This window comes from Lemur catta, chromosome 12 (genome assembly GCF_020740605.2).
Source record: "Lemur catta isolate mLemCat1 chromosome 12, mLemCat1.pri, whole genome shotgun sequence".
Classification (NCBI taxonomy): Eukaryota; Metazoa; Chordata; class Mammalia; order Primates; family Lemuridae; genus Lemur; species Lemur catta.
This window is the reverse complement of record NC_059139.1, coordinates 76,876,353-76,902,509: the sequence shown is the minus strand read 5'-3', so window position 1 is coordinate 76,902,509 and position 26,157 is coordinate 76,876,353. Positions and strand designations below refer to the sequence as shown.

Sequence of the window (26,157 nt, the reverse complement as noted above, 5' to 3'; positions counted from 1 at the left end):
TTCCAATTTAACAGTTTTGAAGAAGAACCAAAGGAATTTAAGATCTCTTTTTTTGTGATGAAGATTTTTAAGTGATGGTCGTATTTATCATCTTTATTTTGGTCTTTGAAAATAATTAGTTTTTAAAATTAAGAAAATCCACTAAAAATAATACATAATTAACTTGATAAAATGTTCATTCAACCCAACCTAAAAATAAATTTGAGATACTTGGACTTAGTGCAATTTCTATAAGGGAAAAGCGTTCCTATGAAAGTCAAAGAAAAACTATATTTATTCTGGGGAAAAAATCATAACAAATATTAGGCCTAATGTTCTAGCTTCTGAGGAGTCTGATTTAAAGTCAGTGTTTTTTTCTTTATTTTGGTTTTTGCTTGCTTTTTAAAGTAAATAAAAAGTTGCGTTGTACTAAACTTCTTGACATGGACATTTCCAAAACTACATTGTAAAATATGAGCGCTTCCGTTCCAAATATGAGAAAAAGATATAATAGCTTTTCATAAATATCTTTAGTTCATAAGTGCTATATCTAGATAGCCATCAATTGGAGAGAAAAGGGTTTTTTTTAATAAACAATAATGTTTTCTTATTCTAGTAAAGTGGATAATAAATGATCTTATAATGGAATATTATTCCTACTCTATTCAGATATTTTGGCACCAACCTACAGGATAGATTTTTCTGAATATTTGAAACTTGGTAATTATAGAGATTATCCATTATAGTGTTCCTATTTGTCAGGTTGTATAAATTCACAAATAAATACAATTATATCTGGAAAATGAAAAGTCATCAATCTTATCTTCATCAGTCTAAATACCGATCTTGCCTCCTTTTCCCTAAGTTTCTTTATTCTCCCCGAAGTTTTGTCCATTAGAAGGACATCTTATTGGACAGTAGGTGAAGGAAAGAATGCAACTAGGCCTATGTCTCACTTAGCAGGTGAAACCCAGCATGAGTTTGCAAAATACTTTCTCCAGGATTGTAAAATGACAGAATGTTATGATAGAACATTTTGGTTATTATTAATATAGTATATATAAGGAAGAATAAAATAAAAAAGCATTCTCCATACAAGCTTTAGGGGCATATGGTTTCATGGCCCTTAAAAGTGTGCTTCAGTTTCTTACCATTGGAAGTGGAATTTTTTTTTTTTTGCACATACTGTACAACTATCATCTACAGTCATCTCCTCAGAAACAGTTTGAACACATTAATGATAAAAAATAAAATGAGAAAGTCATTGGACCATGTCTTATAGCACTACCTGGTATTAGTAGTTCAAAGGAATTACTGCCTTGTGAAGAAATCTAAAGGATGTAGGATGGCTAGGTTTTCAAAGCAAAAATAATTTGCTACCATTCACTTCAAATGTGTGCCACTGGTTGCTGAAAATGTATGTTTTTAAGTGTAATGTTGTGTTTACTTGTAATTTCAAATTTAACTCATTGGTATTAGGTATCCATTACATGCCATAGAAGACACTATTATTTTCATAACGCAGTCACATGCATTGAAGTTAGGATTACCAACTGGTATATATGTATTTTTTTTGCACCTCAAAAACAGAATCACTATAGTGCATATCATGCTTCCACACCTTCCTTGCTGAAGGACAAAGTACATAAAATGCCGGGGTTTGGCTTCCATATCTGAAGGAAGCCGACTTAGTACTCTGGCAGGATCACATCTTGCTGTGGAATTCCAAATCCCACAGCAGGGTTTTCTTGCCCTTGTTTGGGGGCTGCTGCTTCTTCCAAAGTCTTCTGCTTCTCCTCTACATGGCCCTCCTTTACTTCTGGGTCAGCCACCTTTACCCCATCCTCCCATGCCTTGGACACCATCTTGGGGGCCTTTTCGGCATTTACATCTGCATCTTTAACTTCCTCAGAGGTCTGCACCTTCATCAGCTCAGCCTCTGCCTCCTCAACTGCTGCTTGGGCTCCATCTTCTTGAATTTTCTCTCCTTCTGGAATAGCTTTGATGTCCTCGTTGCTGTGTTGGATTGGAGATGGGTCTCGGCTAGCCTTCTGGCTCTCCTGGATGCCACTGTGGCTACTGCTGGCACTTCCCAACCGGGAAGAGGCCACCACAGCCTTCACCGCTGCCTGATGGGAAATAGGAAAGTGTCAGTCAGTGTTGCCTTCACTTAAAGTCCTAGATTAGAGCTCAACCCCAACTTCGCTTTTAGGGAGTCTGATTTATAGGTTAGTGTTCAATCTTCCAAAGTATATTATTGCTAAATTGCTGAATGAAAACTTGTTTGGAGAGCAAACAGCAAAACGTTTTAAATCTCAGATTAGTGTATTTAATTATCGGGACAATTGAAAGCCTAAGTAAATGTGTTTATCCATGGATAATCAGTTTTTAAAAATTTTAGACTGTGTTTCCCAAAGTATTTGTTTCATGGAACATTAGTTCCATGGATGTTAGCAGTTATTATGGGGATTAAAGAGTTACATGGTCAAATTAGCTTGAGAAATCCTAGGTTAAGTCAACATTATTTAATCCAGGGTATTTCAAATTAATTTGACCATGGATCCCTTCAGATCTACTCAATCTGGATCAGCCTGTGAGCAACTGTTGACTAGGAGTCGATTTTTAACCCCCAGCTGCTTTCTGAGATTGCCAGCTTACACAGCTAGTCCTAAACACCATTATGTAGTAGAAAAGCACCAAATCTCTATCCCATGTGTATTATAAAAAACTAGATATACTTTGATGAATAATTTTCTATATCATTTAAATCATCTTAATTTTTGTCAAGTATAATAACTGTCTACATTACCAAATATAGTTTCAAAAAGTATTTCCCAATTTTGACATATTCAAAAAGAAAACAACTTTCTGGATAAATACCAGTTTCTTGAAAAATGCTGTTCAAGCAGTTCACTTTAATTAGATGAGAAGCAGCAATAATATATTTGGTGAGTCAATCTCAACATGTAACACATTCTTTTTTATTAATAATGAATTTCTTATGAGAGGATAACAAAACTGTAAGTGGCTTTGTGTCAGTATTTTTGGGATTTCAAAGCAGGATTTTCCCCTGGGGCCATAGGAGATGAATAATAGTATTAGATAAGGAATGACAGAGCTATCGTTGAGAACTCGAGATAGAGAAGTCTCTGGGTTTTTTTCCTTAAAAAACAAAACAAAAATATGCTATCTTACCTTAAGCTTGCGCCGAGCATTGAACTCTTGGAGCTTCTTTTGAGCGGTATCCATGTGTACAAAATTGGCTGCTTTACCTGTGACCCACGGGTGCTGGAGAGCTTGAAAGGTAGTCAGCCTTTTCTTAGGATCCAAAACAATTAATTTTCTGACCTGAAATGATAAAGAACCATTAGACTTAGGGAGATTTTTATGGTGACCTGGGCTTGCCCTCAGCTTGTGAACTTCTAGGTCTTGTTTTATTTCCCTAGCAGTAATTATACATTTTCAATAACAGTAAATATTCATCAAAAAATTGTTTAAGCCCTCAGAGGTCACTGTGGGTAGGAACAGCTTCAGGTAGCAGTAGCTGAGGGAGTCTAAGAAGACAGTCGTGTGTACCACCTGAGACCCCAAACTGGCAGACTGCTTTCCAGCAGAAGGCAAAGAAACAGGGCCTTGCTTGCCTGTGGACTAGAAGTTCTTTGAAGGCAGAAACAGCATCTGATCATTCTAGGCTGCACCTCACCGTCACCTAGAATTCGGAACTTAAAATACATCTCCACAGTAATGGAATCATTCATGCATCGTCATTCTTTCTGTGGGATTAAATGGCAAGCAAAAGGGATAGTATCCCAGCCCCTATGGAATGCTATCTTATTCTATCTTGAGGTTTCTAGATCTTTCTCTCTAATCCCTCGAGGGTACTTGAAGGAATAAGCTCAGAGCTTAAAAGCCACTTCAGAATCAAAGTAAAGAAGTCAGTGGCTTGAGGACATGGTTTGCTTAAAGGACTGAAACCAACCAACTGACAGCCTGTTCTGGGAGGTTTACTCCTGCTGGTGAGAATGGGCAGACTATAAATTGCCAGAAAAGTCAACAAATGAAGTAATCCATGGCTCTGGGCTCAGTAGGGGTGACCTGGTGTAAGGTGGAGACTATTTGGAGCCAGCAGTTGTGTACAAGCCCCGGTTATGCCTCTACCTACTTTAGTGACCCTCAACATAGACACACATATGAAAGGAGTGCCTGTGAACATTCCCCAGACCCTTTTCTTGCAAGATCTCATTCCTACCTTAATTCCTGGCAAATGCATTTTAGATGCATATAAAAGTTTCTAAAAATGTATGCAATCCTTTTAATAACCTTGTCATTTGGAACTATTAGTACCAATTCATAAATGAGGGATGGAAGGAAGTTCAGAAAGACTTAGTGGTTTGCCCAACGTCAGACGACTTGTAAGTGGTGGGGCCTGTATTCATACTCAGCTCTGTGTTATATCAGAGCTCATCTTGTGGCCACTATACTGTGATGCCTCCAAGATAGTCAATCTCTCTGGACTTTGGCCTGTTCCTGTGTAAAATGAGGAATTTTGGATGATTTTAGGTCTAAAGTCTTGTCTAACTCTAAGAAGAAATGAACACAGGCTAACGAAATCAGGCATAAGGAATTAATATTACCTGGTTCTCCTTTCATGTCATTTCTGTAGCATTTGCAAAGGAATGTGTGTTTGGGCTAAAGACACTGGATTTTTAGAGGGCAAAGTTAGTTGGTGCTAGTTTAACATGTATTGAGTCCCTTAATTCTCACAACAACCTAGAGATAGGTACCATTATCATCCTAGATGAGAAAACAAAGCATAGAGGGGTTAGCTAATAAGCCCAAGCTCACACTTCTAGGTCATGACAAAGTGGGCATTTGAATCCAGATGTGTCAGACTCTAAAATTCCATGGTTTATTTCTGATTCAGTGAATATTTACTGAGCCTGCACTATATGCCTATCTACTAATAATACTAAGATCTGAGCACACATGCGTTGTCCTCTCCCAGAGCTTATACTCTAATTAAAGAAGACCATTGAATGTGTAACTAGAAGTGATGACTACTATGAAAGGAGGAGTACGAGGGCAAAGGAATAATGTGGCTGAAGGAACCAACTGTGGGAGGGAGGGAGTGGAGGAGGAGGTGACCTCCTCCAGGGGATGTCTAGTGGCAGCTAGGGCTGGAGGATAACAGTGACCCAGGCAAAGAAGGGTGTGTGTGTGTGTGTGTGTGTGTGTGTGTCTGTGTGATGGGGAGGAAGGGAGAGAGAACATTACAAAGCAGAAGAAAGATCAGTGGCCAATACCGTGAGCCACACTGCGGAGGAAGTGGAAGTCTGATGCACTCGAGTGAGGAGTAGCAAAACAGAGGGCTGTGGAGCTAGTGAAGGCATGGGAGACGGCGGCAGGCTCCAGACCAGGCAGTGCCGTGCAGATCTTGTTATGGATTTCGGGTTGTATCCTAAGAGCCTCAAGGCAGGGGAGTGACACGATGTGAGTTATTTATAAAACCATCCCTCTGGAGCCTGTGTGGAGCCGTATTTGAGAAGGGCACGGGAAGAGGCAGGCAGATTAGATAAGAGGTTGTAGCAGTGGTCCAGGTGGGAGAGGATGGTGGCTTGGACTGGGACGGAGGTGGTGGAGGTGGAGAGAAGTGGCTGGATTCAAGAGACGTTTTGGAGTGCGGCGTCTGTCTTGAGGGAGGAGCTGGGATGACATATCTACACAACGCACACACTGTCCCTCTCTTCGCAGTCACACTGGAAAAGCCACGGGCTCTCAGGGATCAGTTTCATGAGAAAATGCAGACAGTAGCAAGAAATGTTTGAAGGCAAAAGAGCACTGGACAGAGTGTCTGGAAACCTGAACCAGTCCTAGTACTGTCTGCCTTCCTGGAAACCGTGTGAGCTTTGGCAGTCATTTCACCTCTCTGGTCTTTACCACACTCATCTTTAAAATGAGGGGACGACTAGATGACCCCTAAGATCCCTTGGAGATCTAGCCTTCTGTTATCCAAAAGTCAGTTCTGGATTATTTCTATGTGGATTTTCTCTAGAGAATTGATAGTAAATGTTTCAGTCCCATGTTAGCATCCTCTTTATTTTAGAAGAGGCGGACCACCTCCCCAGCTGGTGCGTGTTTCTTGAACACAAATAAACTCCATTAGCAATGTTGCTAATATTGAGGTGCACTGTCAAACAAGCAAGCAAACAAAATGCACTGTTAATACAGTGGAACTTTTTTATAATGAAACCTGTATTGCTATGAGGATATTTTCATAAGTTTGAATGAAATTTCCAGAAGCAACATTGCTTTATTTGAAGTACATCTGAATCTAGGCAGTAGAAAGCCACGTTAAAACAGAATTCTTCTGTTTAAATTATGTTTGGATTCACATAGCATAGTTTTCTTCATAAGCAAGGCTCTGTACTAAAGATGTAGTAAAACCTCGTTAACACTGCAATAATTGTAATTTGTGACAATTCAGCTAATGATGAGTCAAAAAATATCTATTTTTACTATCTAAAAGGAAAATGTATTAATGTGCATTATTTTCCTAAAAGTACTTTAAAGTTGAGAAGAAAAATGATATTAAAGGGGCAAACTTTTAAAAATAACATTGCCTATCAATTAGTTAAAATGAATTTATTTCATTTTGTTTCATTTTGCTTTAGTCACACTTACCAAGTCCTTGGCATTTAGAGATACTTCATCCCACCAGGGGGAGATAAAGTAATATTCACAATTCAGAATTCTCCTGAACATGAACTGATCACCTCTTTCATCATAGAATGGTTCAAATCCACAAAGTCTAGAGGGACAAAATATAGGGAATAAAATGTCTTTAAAAGCCTACGTATATTTCATCAAATTTCTGCAGAAACTCAAGACGACCCTTTTTCACAGCTCCCTGCTATGGAAGCAAGTCTACTCAGCACAAGTATGTAATTGCCTTGTTACAATTCACTATTGATAATGTAAACACACAATTATGTCTTCAGGAAGTAGGATTGATATAAAAGCAACTTGGGAGTCCTACAAAAAGCTATAATATTAAAATTATGGCACATAGAAATAAGGATAATAATAGCTAACATTATTATAGGCATTATGCTAAGGACTTTCCACAGATTTTTTTCGTAGGAATTGAGAAGACAGACAGATTGATTTCAGTTGCAATTTAGTATAAAATGGAAGAGATAGGATTTTGAGAGAAAAGTGATTAAAAAATGGAAAGAAAGGATTTTTTGCTCATTTTTGTTCTGCCCTATTTGATGAATTCCTCCATAGAAATGAGTAAAGTATTGTATTTCCATCCCATTCCAGTTTGGATTTCAGAGTAAACAAAGGTAGGAGTGAAAACAGGGAACAGCCTTAAAAAAATCTATTAATACAGTGACTGGATACAGCCCAGAGAGATGAGCAGCCTAGATTTAGCTCATTCTTGTATGTTACCCTCCCTCGCTTTTGTGTATCTTAAAGATGTTCTACTCTGTTCACTTTCATTTTCCACCACAGGGTCAGCTTTAAATGAATGGGGAAAGTGGGGGGCAAGGAACAGGGAACCATCTCGGGCATCCTAAAGAGAGAGAGAGGAAAAGCGAGTTGTTTGTCTGGGACCACCAAGTCTCCACCGGGGATAAATGGGCGGAGGTGCTGAAATCACCAGGGATCAAAAGGGAACAGAGCCGGTGCCAGGGTATGTGTCACAGGTATTGCATTTGAAACGAATTGGGGTGGTGGAGCAGGAATGAGTAAGTTCTTTCTTCAAGCTTGTCAGGCTGGTGCAGAGCATGAAAATTCAAATGCATCCTAATATGATGAGCTTTTAGGAAGAAATGGTTTCTTATGTGCTTTTGTTCACAGAATGTCCCACTGGGAGAGTCTTTGTCTCTTCCAAATATTTTGGAGACAGCTGGGAAAAGGCCAGTCTTGAAAGTGCTGAGGCCTGCGCCGATGCATTCTCCTTCTCCCTACTGCAGCAGTCTGCGCGGAGAATCCTGCTCCAGACCTACCCGTGGAAGGGACTGGAAGGGACGCATGGGGAGAGACGGGAGCGCATGTCCACGCCTTGACAAGGAGGGAGTCTGGCCTTGCCTGGCCCTCCCTGACCCTCCACAACACTAAAAAATTATGGCCTGTTGCTGATTAGTCATGGAGAAATTAGCCAACTTTCCAGACTTAATTTAGGAGGCTCCTTATGTTTTCTCTTCTGAAAATCCAAGACAAAAATGACAATTCGGGAATTATAGTGCTCAAACGCTTTTTCTTTCATTTCAATCATGTCAGTGACTTTGTGCTTTGGTGACAGAGGTAAAAAGTTTATGTTGTGTCAGCCTGAAATGCCAAAAATGGAAGACATGTGAGAGTAGCAAGCACACACACACACACACACACACACACTGTGCAAAAACCCTTCAGAAATGGTAATATTTTAACTCCAGCAATGACAGATTAGGAGCATGTTGGGATTACACAGGGCTGAAGTGTGAATGTGTTATGCAGGCTAAGTCCAAGCCTTTGGGCCCAGCTGTAATGTTGAAAGCTAAAGGAGGGAATTGGAATGGCTGATGTTCTCTGATTCTGCTCAGACCAGGAGGCCCAGTCCTGCAGCTTTTGTCTACAGGGCAGAGGGTTTAGGTGCAACAGGTAGAGAGACCAGAATTCCTGGGAGAAACAATAGAATGGTCATTTTCAGCCAAATGTTACTTTTAGAAATAGCAAGGCCATACCATGAAAAGCCTGGTGGTGACGAGCTTTTAAACTTTTAAGGAGGAAACTTTACTTTTTTTTTTTTTTTTTAAGACAGAATCTCACTCTTTTGCCCTGGCTAGAGTGCCGTGGCATCAGCCTAGCTCACAGCAACCTCAAACTCCTAGGCTCAAGCGATCCTCCTGCCTCAGCCTCCCAAGTAGCTGGGGATTACAGGCATGCACCACCATGCCTGGCTAATTTTTTCTATATATTTTAGTTGTTCAGCTAATTTATTTCTATTTTTAGTAGAGACGGGGTCTCACTCTTGCTCAGGCTGGTCTCGAACTCCTGAGCTCAAACAATCCTCCCGCCTCGGCCTCCCAGAGTGTAGGATTACAGGCGTGAGCCACCGCGCCTGGCCAGGAAACTTTACTTTTAAGAAGGAAAGAATGAAGTGTTAAAATGCAGCAGTAGCCCTAAGAACAGGGGCAGGAGTGAACAGAGGTCTCTACACTGATCATAAGAATCATACTTCTATTCATGGTTTTATTCAAAAATAAACCCCAGAGTTTATGTGTATATATAGGTGAGTGTAAGTATTATGAAACAGGTGCCCCAATGTTTCGGACACAGAAGAAAGGATTTGGCTGAAGTTCATAATGTAGCTTCACTGCAACATTTACTTTGCCAGGAATGATCAACAAATGGACCCTCAGTTCTAATTCTTCATTTGGTTACTTCTGTTCCTTTCTGGCTCCGAGCCACTCTGGTGTAATGAGTCGGGTGTGTAGAGGTCAAAGGCTAGGTCGCCAGTAGGCCACTGAGTACACAGCAAAGCTAAACTGGTACAATAAGGGAGATACATAGATCCAGTGGCACAATGCACTAGAGAAAATGTGTCAATGAACCTTGTAGGTGGACTTCACCAGTTATTAATGAACAGCAGGCTAAGCAAAAAGTCCTCAGGCTTAGGGGCTGGTAGAAGTTAGTATAGAACTAAAGGATGTTTGTTGTATCCAGCATTGTTATTTCCATTTTTGGGGGCTGCTACTCTTGTTTTCAGCTAACACCTATTGATTAATTACCTTCAGTGTATCAAGATAAAAGAAATATAAAAAATAGTTTGTACAATTTGGTAATGGACTAGGGGTAAGGACATTGATATATGTTTAAATTTATCTTCAGGGTTATAATAAAACGTTTCTCAAATGATTATATTTGTCTTTCCCTTCATTTTCCCATGTCAGTGGCCATATCACGGAGGTTTACTCATTCCGTATTCCAGTTATTCTGGGTGAATGTAAATTAACTTCTGACTTCCATCTCTCCAAACTCTTTTACACCATTAATACTTCAACTCCTCCCCATATATTTCAACACAAAATTGTAATTGGGTACATTTATGTTTTAGGGGCAAACCTGAATCCTTATCTGTATAGTTTACTTTTTCACTTAGTGTCACTAAGCATGATACGTCATTTACATAATTCAGGAGACAACATTCTTTCTCTAGTATGAAAATGATCTCAAACACAAGTAGAAGGAATTCTACAACGTGGCCAGGGAGGGAGTCATTGTAATGAATTAAGCGCTTAGTGTGGTGAACATAAATTACCTAAGAGTTTGCACTTTCCTAAGAAAAAACATGGTTTTCTACCTCTCCAAATTGTTTTCAAGCTTGAATACATTCTAGAGGCACAGGGAATTGAACATTGAAAATATCTTTTGGCATTAAAATTAGCAGATGGCTATTTTATGGGTTGTTTGTTAAACCTCTTTGTCTTGGCTACCAACCAGAATATATACACAGGTGAACTTAAAGTTTGCTAACATGCTTGGGGGTCTTACACCAGTTACCCCATTCCTGGTCCATATGACCTGGACATTGTACTTTCTAAAATCATTATTAAGTTAAAAACAAATTTAAAAAAACTTCCAGACAACTCTTTCTGCTATGGGCTGAATCACGTCCTCCCCAAAGTCATATGTTGAAACCTGAACCCCTAATGCCGTAGTATTTGGACATGCAGCCTTTGGGGAGTAATCAGGTTTAGATGAAGTCAAGAGGGTGGGATTCATCATGGGATTCATGCTCTCCTAAGAAGAAACACCAAAGAGCTTGCTCTCTCTCTCTTCCCAGCATGTGAAGACACAGTGAGAAGGTGGCCACCTGCAAGCCAGGAAGAGAGCCCTCCCCAGAGTCCAGCAATGCTGACACCCTGATCTTGAACTTCCAGCCTCCAGAACTGTGAGAAAATAAATTTCCATTGTTTAAACCACCCGCCTATATATTTTGTTATGGCAGCCCAAGCAGACTAATTTGCTTTCTTTCTAACCCTCCAAAATCTTATAGATTTGAATATTACAGGTTCCAATAACTAACTCTGCAGTATTCTCTACATGGCAACCAGATCTGCTTGTTTTGAATTAATCTCTCAATCTCATTGATATCTTGTTTTTTAGTTGCCCCACAGCAATCTTCCTTTTCAGCCACTCTTCCATTTGTTTGGTGATTTTCCTCATCACCTGCAATTCTATCATCTCTTTGGATTTCCTAAAATTCTTTATTTCATATTAGATAGAAGCTCAGGGATGGAGTTGAGGATACCAGAGAGTGAAATATTTAGCTCATTTTTTTTTCTCCCAGAGAAACCTGTGTAGGGTATTAAACCCAAGGCCCTTGAAAGCCTAACAAATGGGAAACAAAATCGATAGTCAAATGCATTTAAAATATTCCTGATAAGAAAAACACCAGTTTGGGATGCTTAAAAAATTAAATAGCCACTTGCCCTTTTAAAAAGACTAATAGTCTACTTATTTTAGATACGATGCAAATAAGTAAAACAAGAACAAGTTTCATAGGTGGACTTGGGTTTCACATTCATTACTACTGTGAAATTATGAATTGTTCCCCAAATCTGTCATAACATTGCATAGCAGATGAGGCACAGAAAAGCACTGGACAGAAGTTCTTGCCCCAAGAAAGTTACAAAATAAAAATGAATACTCATTTTCAGAAAATTCTATCACTAACTACTTTAGTATATAACAGAAAATTACAAAAAGTCAAAAAATAATCGTGGTTTTTATGAGCACTATAGGTACCTAGAAAATGTTATAAAAAGGCAAACAGTTTGCATAGAAATTGCTTTTCGTAACTTACAAAATGTAGGTGATTATTCCTACAGACCACATGTCCACCTCAGGTCCATAGGCACAGCCTCTAAGAATTTCAGGTGCTGCAGAAAAAGTGAAAACTGTGTTAAATTGGAGCTAAATCAATATTCACATTTTCATAACAAGCAATGGGAAAGAAACAAATTCATCAACAAAACTTCAGAACAATATAATTCGATCTTCTCTCCCCAAACCACAGTATAAGGCTAAACATTCTTATGTCTATTTTAGTGGGAGAAATTATAGGCCCTCAGTGTTTGTGATGCATAAAAGTAAAGCTACTAACTTTAATATTCTATCTTGGAACATTATGATACAGCTATATCTCTGTTACAAAGACCCCTTACTTCAAAGGGAGCTTTGTACATAGAAAAGGAAGGGTCAGGGCTGATGGTGGGGAAGATTGGCACATCTCTAGTGATGGAAGGTGGGGAAAGGAGCTAGGAGGGGCCCTGGCACATGTAGGTCTCCAGGGAACAGCTATTCCCAGTCAGCCTGGGGTCATGAACTGAGAAACAGGGACTTCTCTGCACACAATGAGCAGCTTATAATGTCCCTGACCACCATTGTGAAAAGGAAACATCTTGTCAGCCATGAAATGGCCCTGGAATGGAGAACAGCAAGAACTTTTATATTTTTATTACCACGGATCTGTAAAAATGGGGAGTTAACTGGGTCCAGTGGTTTGCCCTGAGGAGTGGGACTGTTGTTTGTTTGCCTAACGAACAACATAAGAAAAAGAGACACGAGAGCTCTACCATCCACGGAGAAACAGGGTTCAGGCCTAGAGCCCAGGGTGGCCTTCTTCGATCTTGAACACAAGTGCTGTAGATGCCGGTGGGGTCCCTGAGGAAGGAGCTACTTGATAAATGCCTAGGGTTCTTTGAGGGAGGCTTGAGGACAAGGACACCACACTCCTTCTCTGGGCTGGGGGCTGTCCACTCGGGCTGGAAATGTCATACGCAGTGTTCACTAAGGGAGCTCTGGAAGGAGGCTGTCCTCCAGGACTCTGGATTTACTTCATAGGGAGAAATACTGTGGATGTCCTGCTGACCTCTTCCCATGCTATCCCTTCCCCTTACCCCGTTCCAATTAGGATTTTCTCTTCCCTGTAGAAACTGTGTGACATAAAACATAGGAGATGAAGAGCCTGTGTGATAAAATGAGGGTGTGTGTTTTATCACTCCAAACAGCAATTCAGGAGGATGCACCCTTTAAGAAACTGCATCTGCAGCCAAGTGTTTCTTATGTACAGATGAATTATTCCTAGAAATTTTTCCTTTAAGATTTAATTAACAAAATTAAGAAAAACCCATGCTCAGTGTCAACATTATTGGCTCTGTGGGAGTAGCTTTCACTCCCTAGGGCAATCTGCACCACACAGAAGGTGCCTTGAGCCCCAACAGTGAACTCCCACTTGCAAGCGCTTTGCTTATCACACTGTATGGGGAACTCAGATTAGGCTGCTGCTTGCAGGAGGGCTCCTGCTGCTTGTCTTTGTCTCTGGGAGCTGTTCCAGTCAGGGAGCTGAACCCATGCATACTGAGCATGCGGACTGAGCATGCATATTGAGTCCTTCTCCACTCAGGTCTTCACACCAGCGATTCTTACCTGGTCTGAAATGCTATCAAGCCTGACGCTGACATTTAAACATAAATACAGCAATATGTTGGGGAGAGTCTTTTACATTTTCTGGGTCTTGGTTTTTAACCTCTAAAATCTGAATGAATCGAACTAGTTGATTTCCAAGTTTACTTTGAGTTTTCACCTGCTATCCACTGTGCCATTAGTAAAGGATTAGTTACTGACCATTCAAGCAAGAAGAGAGGACAAACACAAACATTCTAACCTGCAGAACATGCTACCTTTCCCACTGCTTCGACTAGTGCATGCTGCCCTGTGGAGACTCAGTCTGTTGGCTCTAGTGAAATCAACCCTCCCATCCTGTGCTGGCCAGAGACACATCCTGGCAAGGGTCAGGTGTTTTCTCTGGCCATTTCTTGTGGTTCCCAGCCCAAGTGCCCCAGAGAAAGTGAATACTGTGGAACAAAGTGCTTTTTGCATCCACTATAGGGCAGCTGAATTTCATACCCGACATGGCAATATCTGATCTCCCTGCACAGTGCCGGGTGTAACCTTACTTTCCTGAGGCACTTTATTAATATTTCCTTGTGAGACGTTATGCAGCAATGTGAGTAAATTTTTCATGGGAAAAGCTAACTTCCATAGTGAGGATAACTGAGACAAAAGGAATATAGAATGTTTTTGTCCTCCACAATAAATTTCTCTTAAAAATAATTATTTTAAAAAATAACATATATATATTTTGAGACAGGGTCTTGCTCTCTCACCCAGGCCAGGGTACAGTGGTTCAATCATAGCTCACGGCAGCCTCGAAGTCCTGGGCTCAAGTGATCCTCCTGCCTCAGCCTCCTAAGTAGCTAGGACTATAGGCATGCGCCATCACACCCAGCTAATTTTTTAAAAGAAATTATAGTAGAGTGGGGTCTCACTACGTTGTCTAGGCTGGTCTCAAACTACTGGCCTCAAGAGATCCACCAACCTTGGCCTCCCAAAGTGCTGGGATTTCAGGCACAAGCCACCATGCCTGGCCCCAAAAATAACTTAAAATATATTTTCAAATTGTAATGTAAAATTGGGGTCAAACCAAGTCAAAACACCTAGATACAATTAGATAACTTTCTCAATCACCTTTAAATATTTTCAGTTTAGTTAATATGACCTTGACTTTGCTCAGAACCAGCAGAACACACTCTTGTAATCTAGCTGAACCCTTTCCAAGAGGCAACAAAATCCTTTCTAGAATAAAGTTCAGGTGCTGGCACTCCAGCCTTTGAAATCTCCTAGGTATCAAATGTCCTTGGCAGGTGATTCTACTAATTTGTGAGCTTCTTAGAGTGAGACATAGCTGACTGCTTCAATTTAGTTCAAGAAAAGACATCAATTAGTCCACACTTAATGCTATAAGTACTTCTGGCTGTCGTTCATATATTTTCTCACTTCAGTACCAAAACAAACAAACAAATAAACAAAATAAAAGTAAAAGAAAAATAATTTTAAGGTATAATACAGTTTTTTAAAACATTTTAAAAGACTTAGGATCATCTTTTCTGAATTATAGATGAGCTCTATGATTCTCTACTACTTATTAAGTTAAAACTGCAGAGCAGCATTCTTTATCAGAAGACGTTTTCAAGCTATTGTTCACTCTTTTAAGGAAGACAAATCTGAAGAAGACTAAGGTGAATGAAATCAACAAGTTCCTTCATTCACTCAATCAATAACTCACCAAATATTTAGTAGGCACCTGCTGTATGATAGGCACTGTGTAGGAGCTGCTGGGGAATAAGGGGGCATTAAAGGGAACAAATCCCTGCCTTCATGGAGCTTACATTTGGTGATGGGGGGCAGATGGTAATCAAAAACATCAAATGAAGAAAAGCAAAGTGGTGACTGGAAGTGCTTGGAGCGAGGCTATCTTTAGTAGGGGTTGGCCTGGTCATGGAGGTCAGGGAGGGTGATCAGAGCAAGCAGAGTTTGAACTGAGATGTGAAGGATCTGGAGAAGTTAACTAGCCAATGGGGAGGAGGAAATGGCTGAAGAATGAGAAAGAAGAGACTTTCAAGTGGAGAAAGCACCTCTGCAAAGACCCTGTGGCAGGAAGGGGCCAGGGGGCACTGGAGGAACTGAAAGAACCCAGCGTGGGAGGGGTAGATAGTGGTAGACAGTGGACTAGAAGCAGTCCATGTGTGTGCTGCTCTCAAGGAGAGGACTGAAAGTTGTAGGCACGTGCCTGCCTATGGATGGCTCTTCTTGGAAACATTGTAAAACTCCGTAGAAGTGATGTGGGACACACAGAGTGAAGGAGAAGGTGACGGGGCAATTCATTTGGCAAGACCAAAGGGATCTGAGGGGAGGCATCCACACATGGGGAAGGGCTGGAGGATAAAGCCCTGGGGGCCTAACTCACCCCACAGACACTGCAGCCCAAGCTGTGAGGGGAATCCTTTCACCACCACAGACCTCTGGACTGATCATGGAGCTGCTCCATGTCTGGGCAGAGACATTGCACTGGAGAGCAGGTGCAGCAGGGGTCGGGTGGCTGCCAACCCTGGATTTCTGCAGCTGATGCCATCCTGAGCTCTCAGATGCATGGCCCTAAGTCTGCTCCAGGCTTGGCTTTGCAGCAGTAGCTTTTGCATCACCCCAGCTGAGGTGGGGAGGGAGCCAGCAGAGCGGACACTTCCCTGTGCCATGCCCTGTGACTGGGAGCTTAGTGTCCTTCCCCCCTCAGTGCAGGATCTGAGCAGAGGTACCTAAGCACCACAGGCACCACTTGGGAAGACTTAGGTCTCAGCAAGACCCAGATGAAGGGAGAACCCTGGCCAGCTGGCAGCCCTGGCCTACCTCCATGGTCTGTGGGCTGCTGCAAACAACCCCCGCCCATGTGACATGGCATCTGCAGTCCCCACACTGGTGGAACAGTCCTCTGACTGTGTGGCTCTGCCTCCGAGATCCCCACTTCCAGTTCTGAGGCTCTTGTTATGCCTGGACCTGAGGCTCTGCCCCTGTGGCTCCAAAGCTCCTGCTGGCAAAATTCCAGTGTTGTGCCTGGACCCCAAGACTCCACCCCTGAGTCTCCACCACTGCCTCTGGGCAGAGGAACTGCCCTGAAGTCCAACACTCTGCCACAAAACCCCAAGCCTTGAGCCGCCAATATACAATTACACTACAGCCTCAGAGCCGGAACTGGGGACCTTGGAGGCAGAGCTGCACACTCAGGGGGTTGTTCTACCAGTGTGGGGACTGCAGATGCCTTGTCACATGGGTGGGGGTTGCTTGGACCTGGTTTAAGCAAATGCCCACAGCCTGGTCACCCACAACCACAGCCTAGATAGGTTCATCCAGCTGTCACTGTCACCCACACAGGGAGACCCTGGGCAGAGCAATCCTCTACAATGCCAGCCTCCATGGAGAGGGTCTCACCCAGCCCCCAAATAAAATTTCCAACAATGATCTAGGGAACAACGCACCACCCTGAATGAACATCATCCAGCACTGAGTTGAACTGGGGAATCACAGGGGAATGGGACAAAACAGAACAGCTGCACTATAGGCTCACAGTGCACCCACCCCTCCCCTGACAGGTTAACATTCCAGAGTATGACCCAAAAGCCACCATCTAGAGATCTCCCCTTCTTCTAACTAAGCAGGAGAGTTCCCAGCAAAGGAGGACAGGTGCCCTGCAAACTTATTAGCCCTGAGCCAAGAGAAGAGGACACAGATGAGAAGAAACTAGCAAAAGAAACCTGGCAACAGAAAAACAAAACAATTCAATACCCCCAAGGTATCACAATGGAGCTGCAGTAGTGAACTCCAAACAAAGGAAAGTCTCGAAACCATGGAAATGGAATTCAGAACATGGATGGCATATAAGATAAATGGAATTGAAGAGAAAATTTAAAGCTAACAAAAAGAAGTAAAAAAATTGCAGGAAATGAATAAAAAAAAATTAAAAAGTCACTAAAGAGCTACACAACATAAGAAAGGATAAAATGGAACTTGAAGAAATGAAGGAGTCAATTAGGGAATTTCAAAACACAGAGAAAATCTTCAACAACAGGCTAAACCAAGGAGAAGAAAGAATTTCAGAGCTTGAAGACAAGGCTCTCAAGCTAACATAGTCATTCAATGAGGTAGAAAAGAGAATAAAAAAGACAGAGCAATCACATGAATAAATATGGGATTACATGAAGCAACTAATATAAGAGTTATAGGTATCCCTGAGGGAGAAGAACAAAGAGCAAAAAGCATGGAAAATCTACTTGAGGGAATTATTGAGGAAAATTTCCATGATATCACCAAAAATTCAGACATCCAGATACAAGATAGTTATAGAACACTGGGAAGAATTATAGCAAGAGTAAGTGAGGACAAGATGGCGGACCAAGGATACCACCAGCCAGAGTGTCTCTGTAAGAAAGAGAAATTTTAGATGAAACAGAAAAAATAAACAGATAGACAAACATAGATTAGATGAGGATCTGAAGGAAGGGTGCCTGAACCTATGGGAGACTCCACAGGAAAAGGATGTGGAGCAGAACTGGAAGGAGAAAGGCATCTATGGGGATTAAGCCCAGAGAGGCTCAGAGACCAGCGAGAAGGGTAGGTGGATTGGCTAACATCCTCCTCTCTTGTGTCTTGGACTGTTGGTGGGCTCCCAAGCTGCTGGAGGGACCTTCTGCCAAAGTGAGCTGAGAGACTGCTGCCACCAGTGAGTGGAGAGCTTCTTGCAAACAGGGCACCAGGCTTTCACTGCCCCCACCCCTGTGCCTCCTGCCCCACATACCCAAGCTTCATTACCCACCAGGCACCTTTGCCCTCCTGAGGAGGCCTCTATTCCTCAGGTTCCATTTTGCTCTTCACTGCACAGACATTCCCCAACTCCAGCCCAACCTGCAGGAGCCACAGGGGTCCAGTGGGTCCCCGGTGATCTGCGAGACTCCAGAGAGATTGACTTTAAACCAACCATGGTAAAGAGAGACAAAGATGATTATTATATAATAATAAAGCGAGCAATTCAAAAAAAGACATAATAATCCTAAATATATATGCTCCTAACACAGGAACTCCCATGTTCATAAAGCAAATTCTAATAGATCTAAGCAAAGAGATAAATAGTAGCATTGTAATTGCCAGGGACTCCAACATCCCACTGTTATAGGTGGATAGATCACCAAAGCAGAAAATCAATAAATCCTGCACTTAAAGAGGATTCTAGAACAAACAGAACTAACAGACAGGTAAGAACATTCTACTCCAAAACTACTGAATATATATTCTTATTAGCACATGGGACATTCACCAAGACCGATCAAATATTAGGACACAAAACATGTCTTAACAAATTCAAAAAAATCATACCACGTATCTTCTGAGAGCACAGAAATCAATTCCAAGAGCAAAAATCAAATCTATATAAAGACATGGAAATCAAATAACTTGCCTCTGAATGATTATTGAGTCAATGATGAAATTAAGTTGGAAATGAAAAGATTCCTTGAACTGAATGACAAAGAGGATGCAAGCTATTAAAATCTAGGATTCAGCAAAAGCAGTCCTAAGGTAAAAATTCATAGCCTACATCAAAAAGACAGATCACAAATTAACAACCTAATATCACATCTCAAGGAGCTAGAAAAGGAAGAGCAAACCAAACCCAAAGCCAGCAGAAGAAAAGAAATAACAAAACTCAGAGCAAAACTAAATGAAATGGAAAATAAACAACAACAAAAAAACCATACAAAGGATCAATAAAACACAAAGATAAACAAAATCTATAGGCCTCTTGGTAGATTATCCAAGAATAGAAGAGAAAGGACTCAAATAAGCTCAATCAGAAATGAAAAAGGAGATATTACAACTGATACAACAGAAATACCAAATATCATCCATGAATACTACAAAAATCTCTACATTAGAAAATGTAGAGGAAATGGACACATTTATGGAAACACACAACCTCCCAAGATGCAGTCAGGAAGAAATAGAAATCCTGAACAGACCAATAACAAGCAGCAAGATTGAAGCAGTAATAAAAAATCTCCCAACAAAAAAAACCCTGGACCAGATATATCCACAGCCAAATTCTTCCAGACCTACCAAAAAAGAGCTGGTATCCATACTACAGACATTTTTCCATAACATCAAGAAGGATGGAATCCTCCCCATCTCATTCTATGAAGCCAGTATAGCCTTAATACCAAAGCCAGGAAAGGACACAACAAAAATAGAAAACCATAGACCAATATCCCTTATGAATATAGATAAAAAATATTCACCATAATACTAGCAACCAAATTTAACAGCACATCAAAAAAATAATTCACCATGACTAAGTTGGTTTCATCCCAGGGATGCAAGGATGGTTCAACATACATAAATCAATAAATGTGATTCACAATATAAGCAGAAGCAAAAACAAAGATCATATGATCCTCTCAATAGATTCGGAAAAAGCATTCAAGAAAATTCAGCATCTTTTCATGATAAAAACTGTCAACAAACTAGGTATAGAAAGAACATAACTCAAAATTATAAAAGGCATATATGACAAACCCACAGCCAACATCATTCTGAATGGGGAAAAGTTGAAAGTATTCTCCCTAAGAACTGAAGAAGACAAATGTGCCCACTATCATCACTTCTATTCAACACAGTAATAGAAGTCCTAGCCAGAGCAAGAGGCAAGAGAAAGAAGTAAAGATTTCCAAATTGGGAAAGAGGAGGTCATACTATTACTTTTTGCTGATGATATCATCTATTATCTAGAAAATCCCAAACAATCCACCAAGATACTCCTGGAATTGATAAATAAATTCAGCAATGTCTCAGATTACAAAATCAATGTACACAAATCAGTAGCATTTCCATATACCAAGAACAGTCAAGCTGAGAGTCAAATCAAAGACTCAACATCATTCATAATAGCTACAAAGAAAACAAAATACCTAGGAATATACTTAACCATGGAATTGAAAGATCTCTACAAGGAGAATTATGAAACACTGATGAAAAAATTGCAGATGACACAAACAAATGGAAAAAGATATCATGCTCATGGATTGGTAGAATCAACATGGTTAAAATGCTAATGCTGCCCAAAGTGATTTACAGGGTCAATGCAATTCCCATCAAAATACCAATGACATATGTCACAGATCTAGAAAAAATAATTCTATGCTTCATCTGGAACCAAAAATGAGTCCAAATAGCCATAGCAATCTTAAGCAAAAAGAGCAAATTTGGAGGCATCACATTACCAGACTTCAAACTATACTACAAGCCTCTAGTAACCTACCACAGCATGGCAGCGGTACAAAAATAGAGACATAGTCCAATGGAATAGAACAGAGAACCCAGATATAAAACCATCTACCTACAATCAAGTGATCTTTGACAAAACATACAACAACATACACTGGGGAAAAGAAGCCTTATTCAATAAATGATGCTGGGAAAATTGGACAGCCACATGCAGAAGAATGAATCAGGACGTATGTCTCACCATATACAAAAATTTATTCAAGATGGATAAACAACTTAAATGTAATACATGAAACCCTAAAAATTCTAGAAGAAAATGTGGTAAAAACTCTTCTAGACATTGGCTTAGGCAAAGAATTTATGACTAAGAGCCCAAAGGCAATTACAGCAACGACAAAAAAAAGTAAGTGGGGCTTGATTAAATTAAAAACTTTCTGTGGAGCAATAGGAATAATCAACAGAGCAAATAGACAACCTGCAGAGTGGGAGAAAATATTCACAAACTATACATCTGATAAAAGGCTAATACCCAGAATCTACAAATAATTCAAACAAATCAGCAAGAAAAAAAAAACAAACAAACAACCCTATTGAAAAGCGGGCAAAAGACTTGAACAGAAGTTTTTCAAAAGAAAATAGACAACTGGCCAACAAAAACATGAAAAATTGCTCAACATCACTAATCATCAGGGAAATGCAAATTAAAACCACAATGAGAGGTCACCTTACCCTTGTCAGAATGGCTATTACTAAGAAGTCAAAAAACAATAGATGCGGCATGGATGCAGAGAGAAAGGAATGCTTACATACTGTTGGTGGGATTGCAAACTAGTACAACCTGTATGGAAAACATTATGGAGATCCCTCAAAGAAATAAATACAGACTTAGCATTCAACCCAGCACTCCCACTACTGGGAAGTCATTTTATCAGAAGATATCTGCAGTTGAATTTTTGTTGCAGCACAGTTTACAATCACAAAGATGTAGAATTAATCTAAGTGCCCATTAATTCATGAGTGGATTAACAAAATGTGGCACATATTAATATATACCATGGAGTACTACTTAGACATAAAAAGGAATGAAATAATATATTTTGCAGCAATTCGGATGGAACTGGAGACCATTATCCTAAATGAAGTATCTCAGGAATGGAAAACCAACCACCACATGTACTCTCTAATAATTTGGAACTAATTGATGGGCACACCTGGGCACAAAGAAAAGTAAAAGTCATTGTAAATCAAGAAGTGGGGAAAGGGGACTAAGGGAGGGGTAAAAACCTACCTAACAGGTACAGTGAATACTATTCAGGTGATGGGCACAGTAATAGCCCTGACTTAAGCATTATAAATGGTATGTATGTAACAAAAACATTTGTACCCCTTTAATATTTGGGAAAGGAAGAAGAGGAAGAAGAGGAAGAGGAGGAAGAGGGAAGAGGGAAGAGGGAAGAGGGAAGAGGGAAGAGGGAAGAGGGAAGAGGAAGAAGAAGAAGAAGAAGAAGAGGAAGAAGAAGAAGAAGAAGAAGAAGAAGAAGAAGAAGAAGAAGAAGAAAAAGAAGAAGCTGCCAGCATGGCTGGAGGAGAGCTCAGGTGTGCAGCAAGTCCCAGGTATGATCAGCACCTGTGAGGCAGATAGAGGCCAGACTGGAGGTCCAGCAAGTCAGGGGTTTTGTTTGTCTTTTTGAAGTTCTCTTCTTTGCTTCTTTTTTGCAATTCAAAACATTTGGGAAAAAAAAATTGCACATTAAATCCTGAATCTGGCTTTCCAGAACTACTCTCCCTCCTAGAGCTGAGGGAAAAACACTGTAGGATTTTTCACTGTAGAGGTTTGTCTTGAATTCAGAGTTTTTGGGGAGTCACAAAAATCTAAGGCATCTTTAGCCCAGAATCTAAAGTCTCTCTAAACGTTGCCTCTGTGAAGGGAGCAGTGTGGAAGGAGGAGGATGGAGGGAGGAGGGAGGAGGGGATGTATCTAAGGGAGGCAGGAGAGGAGTGTTTGAAAATTCTCTCCATTTTTCCCATTCCTGACTTGACATAGGAACGCAGAGAGCTACGCACTTAGGGCAGCTGCCTTTGGGCAGCAGCAGTGCCGACAGCTGGGCAGACTCCAAGCTGGGTGCTTTTCTTAGCATCTGTACCTTGCTTGGGCGGTCCCTTTGTTTGGCTGTCACCTACATTTGATAAGAAAGGAACACAACCTGTTTAAAATTTGGTGCAATTTTGCCTTGACAACAGATAAGAAAGGTAAGTGGGCTAAGTGCTAGGACAAAGGTTCAGATCAGACTGGAATACACTTGAGACTTCCAGAGGGGGTTGCCTCTGGCTAGGAGCAGCCTTGACAGTTTACTACAATGAACCTGGGAATACTATCAGTTCTGTGATGGCCATGCTGTGAAAGGTTGAGGAGTGAGAAAGGATTTAAGGCCTCTGTCACTTTAGTTATCTGTGACTTGCAAGTAGAGTGTAAAAAGAAAAAGTTAGAAGTGCATTTTGAAACACAAGTGATATACTTTGTGTTCTACCTCATCCTTTCCTTTCTCCAGGGCTCTTGATTTTTCACACGGCGCATATCAGTCAATCCAACTCCCACTTCATGTTTTCATCTAAGCTGTTCAAAAAGTCTCTCTTGCCATAAGAATTGTGATTTTTCTCTTTGTGTAAATCTTATAAATGAGTAAAGAAAGATAGCCTGTTTATTTTCCTCATCTTTTTATTTTTTTAATAGTACCCCAAAGAGACAATCAAATATTCGAGAACACCTAGTGCTTTCATAAGGGGAAAAAAAGCAAACACCACTTACTTTTATTACCCTGTGAAATGTGCTTTTCTATGATTCCACTGAGCCCTCCCATCTTCAGATAATCGCTATTTTCCCCGAATCTCAATCAGACTGAGTCTCCTGGCCACTTCAAACTTGTGATAGATGCTGGCAACAGAGTATTACCTGTTGAAAAGCTGCCTTTCAATTTTTGCGGGATGAGATGGAGTGAAATAAACCCAACTCATCTTAATGTCAACATTACGTAAGACTCTCTTCTGCACTTGGAGGTGCAAACATAAAGCAGTGGACATAGAATTTAGATTATCTCATGGATGAAGTATGGCACATATTGGGTTTTTCTCTAAAGGAACTCTAAGCCTTCTCACTGATGATTACCAATAATAATCCTTTTGAAACTTTTTATTTTTATTTTATGCATATCCTTTCTGTTATAACATTCTAAAGTGGAACATTTTGTGGGTGTTCAGGGCCCAAATAAGACACTTTAAGCAAGTCTTCTACCCACTTGCCATCAATCACCTCTTCCTTTTGACCTCGTCCGCCCATCACTCCGCCCTCATACATGTAATAATAGTGTTGAGTCCTCACAGAACTGTGCCTTCCCTGGCACAGCTGGTTCTGTTCTTGCATAGAAGTGGGCATGAAAAATGATTTAGGATGTGGAGTTCCTGAAGTTCAGGATTATCATTACATTAAAAGACTGTAAACTCAAGGAGAACGTGAGAAGTCAGAGAAGGATGCTGTGGATAATCTTTGAGACTCAATTTTATCAGCCATCTCAGGCCAAACATATTTGTTTAACTTTGATTTAAGTAAGCGGTTGCCATAATCCTCAACTTAGTTTACACATATAGGGTATATAGACAGCTTTTGTGGTGACATTCTTTAATACTGTATACCATATATCTACTGGGTGATATAAAATTGAAGAGCCTCTTCCTCTCCTCCCCTTGCTGCTGGCTCTGGGTCCTGAGAGATGAGTCCATTAGCCTTTGCGAGCATGTCCCAGGCTAGGGAGGCAGCCCCTTCTACTGCTAACAGCTTTAGTTGTTAGACTATTGCTTTGTATGTTGAGCCAAAAATCTGTGCCTTGCAGCATCATTTGCAATTCCTAATTCTGTCCTGTGGAGCTTCCTCTGCTACTTGAAGTTACACAGATAATAAATGTGGTTCCTCCTCTTCTCTCTGGCCTGCTAATGGTGGTATTGCTGAGGGATCATCTGGGTGGTCTCCTTGCCTGCCTTGGGGATGCCTGAGAGTCTCATGACTTTAAACATCTTCTGTAATAAATGCTGATAATGCCCACATTTATATCAACAGCCAGGTCTTTGCCTCTGAACTTCAGACACATATTCCCTTCTGGCCACCTGGTACCTCCACTTGGATATCTAACAGGCATCTCAGAATGAACAAGCCCCAAGCCTGATGCTCCAAAAGTCTTCCTCATTTCAGTAAATGTTAGCTCCATTCTTCCAGCTGTTAGCTTCCCTCTTTCCTACCTGTCATTGCACTCCAACCAAACAGCCGCCTTGCTTGATCTAAAAGACACCCAGGCACGTTCCTGCCTTGGGGTTGGTGTGCTCTGTCTACCTGCAGTGTTCTTTGCCTAGACAGCCACATGGCTTGCCCTCTCCCTTCTCCCTCTCTCATCTTCGCTCACATATTCCACTCACACCTGAAGCCTTCCCTGATCACCCTATTTAAGTTGCAACCCACGCTCCTTTCCCAACTTTATATTACTCCATGGAAATGATCACCTCTTTCTGTATAATTTACATATTTATTTTATTATGTTCTCTCACTAAAATGTACTACAGTATCCTTAAGGAAGAGTTATTTTGTTTTGGTTTTTACTGCTATATCTCCAGCACATACAACAGTGCCTGAGGCATAGTAGAAGCTCAATAAATATTTATCAAATTAAAAAAGGAGTGAATGTCTATACAACTAAAGTTCCACCAAAAACATTTTTGTTTAGGGCAGTATCACACCAATACAAACACCCCAAGAGACTCATTTTGCTCCAAATTTCAAACTTCCAAGACAGTGTAAGACAAGCTCACACCCATCCTGCAGAGTCCTTGTCCTCTCCAAGGTCAAGAACAAGAGGAGCTATTGATGACCTCACCTCACCACCCTGTATCTGTCCCCACTTTTCTTTTGCTTGCCACTGCTTGACTGGCTCAGAGGCTGTATGCATGCCTGTGACGGGTAGATGCTGGCTTGGGGATGCAGCCTATCTCAGGGAGGAAGAAGGGGCGTGGTCAGGAAGGGGAGATGGATCTGGGTGCCCTTTCCCACCTGCTTAGCATCCTGCACTTCTCTTCCTCTCCCTTCCCCACTCCCTTTCCTGTTGTCCACAAGCCACACAGGAACCCTGGCGCACACACCCCAGCTGGTCAAGTAGAAAGTTACAGCAAGCGCAGTTGACATTTCACTATGCATTTAATTAATCTCAATTTTTAAAAAGTTCATTGTGATTGTAAAAAAGTAGTCACCAATTTGGTTACTTAATTAATTCTTGAGTGAGATTATCCCTTATTTGATTAGATTACCAGTATAATTTGATGCTCTTATTATTTCACTTTTGCCATTTCTTCTTCCAGAAATGAACACAAACACTATGTCTTTTGTGAAACCTATACTGAAAGCTTCCATTTTACATTATTAGAATT

The 26,157-nt window shown here is 40.8% G+C and overlaps 1 protein-coding gene across 5 annotated transcripts in view; it reads right to left on the bottom strand.

Moving 5' to 3' along the window:
• Positions 1 to 1,519: 1,519 nt before the first annotated feature.
• Positions 1,520 to 26,157, bottom strand: part of CAMK4 (calcium/calmodulin dependent protein kinase IV) — a 218,511-nt gene continuing 193,873 nt past the window's right edge. For all 5 annotated transcript variants that reach the window (XM_045566341.1, XM_045566345.1, XM_045566342.1 and 2 more), the window contains 4 exons: positions 11,834 to 11,909; positions 6,661 to 6,787; positions 3,175 to 3,327; positions 1,520 to 2,108 (listed from right to left, as the gene is read on the bottom strand). In XM_045566341.1, coding sequence (XP_045422297.1) covers positions 1,668 to 2,108; positions 3,175 to 3,327; positions 6,661 to 6,787; positions 11,834 to 11,909 — 797 coding nt within the window. In that variant the 3' untranslated portion in view covers positions 1,520 to 1,667. The remainder of the gene's footprint in view (positions 2,109 to 3,174; positions 3,328 to 6,660; positions 6,788 to 11,833; positions 11,910 to 26,157) is intronic.